Source organism: Salvia hispanica, chromosome 4, assembly GCF_029641045.1.
Source record: "Salvia hispanica isolate PSC_SH4W2 chromosome 4, Shi_PSC_v1, whole genome shotgun sequence".
In the NCBI taxonomy this organism is placed as follows: Eukaryota; Viridiplantae; Streptophyta; class Magnoliopsida; order Lamiales; family Lamiaceae; genus Salvia; species Salvia hispanica.
The window spans coordinates 57,953,507-57,958,938 of record NC_142695.1 but is presented as its reverse complement, the minus strand read 5'-3'; the positions used below and the strand labels follow the sequence as shown (position 1 = coordinate 57,958,938).

Sequence of the window (5,432 nt, the reverse complement as noted above, 5' to 3'; positions counted from 1 at the left end):
TACTGCTCCCTCCATTTTCTCATAGATGAGCTATTTTTTTTATTTTAAAAAATTTCTCATAGTCAATCATTTTAACAATTATTGTACTACAAGAAAAAATGTAGCCATGTGATAAATTCAGTATGAAAAAAAAGTCACGAGGTGATCTAAAGTTAAAAATCATGGTTTCCTGGAAATTACTTCATCACTAAATAACCAGAGAAACTTTTCAATAATTGCAAAATACTCCTTGTCCAATAAAAAAATAGATTTTGAAGAATATATGTTTTTAAAAGTGAAATTTTATAAAGTAGGAGAAAGGTAAAAAGAAAATGAGATTCACAGGGGAAAAATTACTAAAAATAGAATTGGAATAAATTTATGGGATGAACTAAAATTGAAAAAAGAGATTATTTTTATAAGACAGGGGATTACAAAGTAAAATATATTTATCCAAGACTCCAAGTCATGATCAATAACAAAATTCTACCATAATAGCAAAGCGATGTTTGATTGTAAATTTTAATTATTCCAAAATTAAAATAGAACCAATTTTATCACATTTATTCACTAAATGTTTTATCTTTGAATTAAAAAAAATCTAGACTCTGATTTTTGGATTAGTAAATTTTAACAATCAATTAGTTAGATATTCTTAGTATAGATGTTTGAGTCCGCCAATGTGTGTGGAGTATGGTATATGTGTGTGTGAATTATATTAAAAGATAGTGTATAAACTTTGATTGAATTATATAACTGACTCTAGTTAATTTGAAGTTATACTTATGCCAAAATAAAATTGAAGATTCTACAATACATCATTTGAAGACAGAGAATTGAAAGTGGACTGATCAGCTAACAGTTATGGTTATTGAGAAATTTTTATGTTTGAAGCCCATTTCAACTTTTAGACCCAATATGCGGCCCATTTGAAGCCTGCTAAATTGACAATTTGGCCCGTTATAAGCCCAGCTAAATATTAGCACTTCGGTGCTCGAAATTTTTAAAATTTTATTTAAATACTATTTCTATTCAAATCATTATCTCAAGTCTCACTCTATAAGTAACGCAGAATAATACTTCCTCCATCCCAACTTAATTGTCACTCTTTTCCATTTTATCTGTTCCAATTTAATTTTAATACTTTATTTTTATCATAAATGGTAAGTAAGTCTTACATTCCACTAACCCACTTTACTCACATTTTATTATAAAATCAATATAAAAAAATGGGTCTCACATTTTACTAACTTTTCCAATTAACTTTCCTTTTACATTTATTAAAACTCGTACCCAGTCTTTAATTCTTTTTCGTTTATTAAAACTCATACCCACTCAAAGTGACAATTAAGTTGGGACGGAGGAAGTAATATAAAAATATTAAAATAATAAACATGACTGTTAATTTATCAGCATTACTTTTATTAAAATTTATAATAGTATATTTCTATATGAAGCCAAATCATGATTTTATAGCTTTATTTAGTAAGAAAACAAATATTTGAAGGTAAGTAGCATAATATAATAAAATTAAATATTATACTATAAGAATATTAATATATTTTTTTTGTTAGTACAAAGCCAAATCATGATTCGATAGCTTTATTTAATATTAAAATAAATTCTTCAAGGTAGCAAAATGTGGGAATCGCATCGATGACCAGATCTTTGTGGGGTTAATGCATATTAGTAGCATAATATGAAATAGAATTTGCGCGTTTAAATTTGCTTGTACTAGATAATACGATAAATTAGTATAGAGACGTGACATATTACATTTATTAATGGGAAAGGCTTAAAGTAAATATTGTACAACACTATATTAATTAATTTCCCAGAGGAAAATACATCATGATTGACACAAGACTAGTGAATGCTAGTTTTTTATTTATTTATTGATAAACTAATAGAAATTTAAACGCCACGCCTTTTTTTAGGAGTCAAATAGTAATTATAAACGGGATCGGGATTCGCCAACGATTTAGACACACTCTCTATCTCCAAACACCTCTTTACCCATAAATCTAGTTTGGGATAGTCTTGTTGGAAATTACTTCAACACTAAATGACGAGATAAACTCTACAATAATTGCAAAAAGTAGTACAAGATAGTAAATTATTATATGGCCATGCCATGTTCCATAAATAATGTTAATTCATGGTTTCCAAATATAACGACACACAAACATCCATTTCTAGAAGAAACAAATACACACCAACATAAAGTTTACAAATGAAAGTAAAAACATTGAAAACAAATTTAAATTACATGAATCCAATTAACAAAAATCAGAAGGAGAAGAAAAACAGGTCCATTTGAGATCACACACCACGAGTTTGTGCACCTTGATTCAATGTTAAATGGCTGCTGAAAAATGAGGACGTTATATTTACAATTGATTGCAATAGTATAAAACTATTGAATATAACACATTCTAGTAAATGTAGTTACTATTACCTGCATTTTCAGCTTCGTCTCCATTTGGATGCAAACACAGCAATCCTGACGTAGAACCAATCTCCAGCAGCATCGAATAAGTTGAAGAATGCAACTCTCCATGATTTCTTCAGTATGAATGAGCCAATAACTCCCCAAAATCCAAAGATGAAACCAAAGCCCATTGATATCCCAACTTCTTGCATAAATGAGAAGTTGTTGCCGTCTTTATCATTCATGTTTTCCACCGGATTAGTGGTGGATGGCCTCAAGGTATCTCCGGGGCACATTGGCATAGGATTGCCGCATAGTCCATCATTCCCGGCATAAGACGATGCATTGAAGCTCTGGAGTTGAGTACTCGTTGGAATTTTTCCACACAATTTGTTGTTCGACAAATCAAGAAAACCAAGAGTGTATATTTCTGCCAGACTTGTAGGTATCTTGCCAGAGAGTTGGTTATGGGACAGATCAAGAGAATCTAGGGTCTTCATTTTACCAATATCTGGAATTATATGCCCCGTCAAACTATTTCTTGATAGATTCAAGGAATATAAATGGCTCATACTGGAAAATGATTTGGGAATGTTCCCGGTCAATCTATTGCTTGAAAAATCAATGAGTTTGAGAAGCCTAAGATTTTCCCTATATTCTGATTCCTTACCTTTCCATTGAAACGATGAGTATTCATAAGGCTTATTTTCAATGATAGCATACGGTGTAAGAAAGTAAACTGAACTAAGAAGCGATACATTCGCACTTGCCAAGAAAGTGAAATTGTTGAAGCAATCATGTATCATCCCAGACAAATTGTTTATTGACAAATCCAAAACTTGAATTTTAGTAAGATTGCATATCTCGAGAGGGATCTTGCCATGCAATTTATTTCCACGAAGATTTAGAACTTGCGTATCATACAACTGACCGATCCAAGTTGGGATCTCTCCAGTTAACTTGTTCTCTCCAACATCAATGATTCGCAATGAATTGCAGAGGCTCAAATTGTAAGGCAACTCACCGGATAAATTATTACCATGCATCTGCAGTGCAACGAAGTTATTTAAATTGCCAAAAGAGCCCGGAATTTCACCTGAAAACCTGTTGTTAGAAAAAATGAGGGAGTGTAATTGCCACATTTTTTCCCAACAATCGGGAACCTCTCCTTCCAACTGATTATCTGAGAGGTCAAGGTATTCAAGATAATAGTGGGAGGAGGTATTGCAAATGGATGAAATTGAACCAGATAACATATTTCCACTCAATAAAATGCGCGAAGCCTCGCTAGGAAATAATGGTATAGGACCTGATAATTGATTGTTACTAAGATCCATAGAAAAGATGGAGGCGGATGAGAGATTCGGAATCATACCACTTATTTGATTATCCGAGAGATATAAGTAGTTTACTGAAGAGTTACTCCACAACCATTTTGGGACTTCATCTTGTATATTTGCACCGCGAAGATCAAGATATGCCAAATTCCTCTGAGTTCGGAGCCAGTTTGGAAAATGTGGGCCCACATTGCATCCGGCTAAAGATAGAGCACTCAATTGAAAAGGAGGATTCCAATCAGGAGCAATATCCATGATCAATGAATTGAAGGATAAGTCTAGTCTCTTTAACTTATTAAGCTTGATGAAGTGGGATTCTGACACTATACCTTCCAAAGAATTGGATTCAAGATATAGATCTTGAAGATTGGATAGTTGACCAATGCTTTCAGGAATGGATCCAGTAAAGTTATTTCCCATAAGGTATAGGTTTTTCAATGAAGGAAATGCTCTAAGGTCAAACTTCAATCCATTGAGTTGATTCTCAGCCAAGTTCAGTATTTCGAGTGATTCCAATACAGAACCGTGTATAGAAAGAGAAAAAGACTCGGAATTCAAAGAGTTATACCCGAGATTAAGTGAGCGTAGATTGGTAAGGTTCCACAACTGAGGAGGGATGTTCCTAATACCGTTCCCACTAAGGCCCAGTGAACGTAGGTTGGTAAGGTTCCCTAACTGAGGAGGAATAGTCGTAGAAAAGTTAGAAAAACTAAGATGCAAGTGTTGCAATTGTTTCATGGAATAAATGAATTCCGGGATAGGAATGCCTCCAAAGTTATTCCGACTGAGGTCAAGATAATTTAAATGATGCAACTCAAGCAACGAGCAACGAACCTCGCCTTGTAGTGTGCATAGATCGCATTGGAGGTCAAGGGTGATGACATGGCCAGTGGTGTTGCTGCACTCGACACCGTGCCATTCGCAGCATTCGTTGCTTTGCCACGACGAGAGAACACCATCCTCATCGATGAGGCCGTTTTTGAAGCTTAGAAGAGCTTCTCTCTCCCTCTCTATGCATCTCACTTTTGCATCTCCTGAAACAAACACGCAGGAAAGAACAATAATGACAAAATTGATTGCTATTCTTTTATCAGAAATCATCCTTTATGAATTGATGGTATGTATATTTGAGGAATGCTGAAGAATCTCAAGTTGGTGGATTTAAATAGCCAATACATTTATGTTGCTTCATATTGATTTTCACTGGAATTAAGTAGTGAAAAAAAAAGCAAACGTATGAAAACCAATTTCAGACTTTAGTCTATAATTTAATTTTGGAAGGTATTCGACGACTTCAAAGTCAAGTCTATAATTTATTTTGAAAAGGATTCATACATAAGAGGTCGGCCACCTGTTTGGTATTTCTTTATTTATTTTCCATATCACCTCATTAAATGCAATATAACTGTAATGAATCTAGTTGAAAAGTCCTCCATGAGGAATTTCAATTATGTAAAGTGATCCTCGTCATCTATAGAGAGATTTCGAAAAAAATGGATTAAATTCGTTAACATTTAGAAATTTGGGATTAAATTCACGGACCTTTCGAAATATGGATACGAGACATGCGGATTTTTCGAAATGAGGGATTTTTTAAATTATTCTTTTAAAACAACACCTGTTTTAATGCAAAGTTGTAAAGTAAGAGAGATGCAGAAAGAAAACTGTAATAATGGAACATGGGT

At 33.3% G+C, this 5,432-nt stretch overlaps 1 protein-coding gene across 2 annotated transcripts; it reads right to left on the bottom strand.

The window, feature by feature from the left end:
• Window positions 1-2,151: 2,151 nt before the first annotated feature.
• On the bottom strand, window positions 2,152-4,968 carry LOC148929685 (receptor-like protein EIX2). 2 transcript variants are annotated; one of them, XM_089056117.1, is made up of 2 exons: window positions 2,438-4,968; window positions 2,152-2,347 (listed from the first exon to the last, which is right to left on the bottom strand). In XM_089056117.1, the coding sequence occupies exon 1, from the start codon at window positions 4,846-4,848 to the stop codon at window positions 2,446-2,448; it is 2,403 nt and encodes an 800-aa protein (XP_088912243.1). In that variant the 5' UTR covers window positions 4,849-4,968; the 3' UTR covers window positions 2,152-2,347; window positions 2,438-2,445. The 2 variants fall into 2 exon arrangements, with proteins under 2 accessions (XP_088912243.1, XP_088912242.1); XM_089056116.1 differs by having other exon boundaries at window positions 2,152-2,344; window positions 2,438-4,967.
• Between the last annotated feature and the right edge of the window lie 464 nt (window positions 4,969-5,432).

Coding starts and splice junctions, on each gene's coding strand:
- LOC148929685 (XM_089056117.1), bottom strand. CDS start 4,848: ATGATTTCTGATAAAAGAATAGCAATCAATTTTGTCATTATTGTTCTT.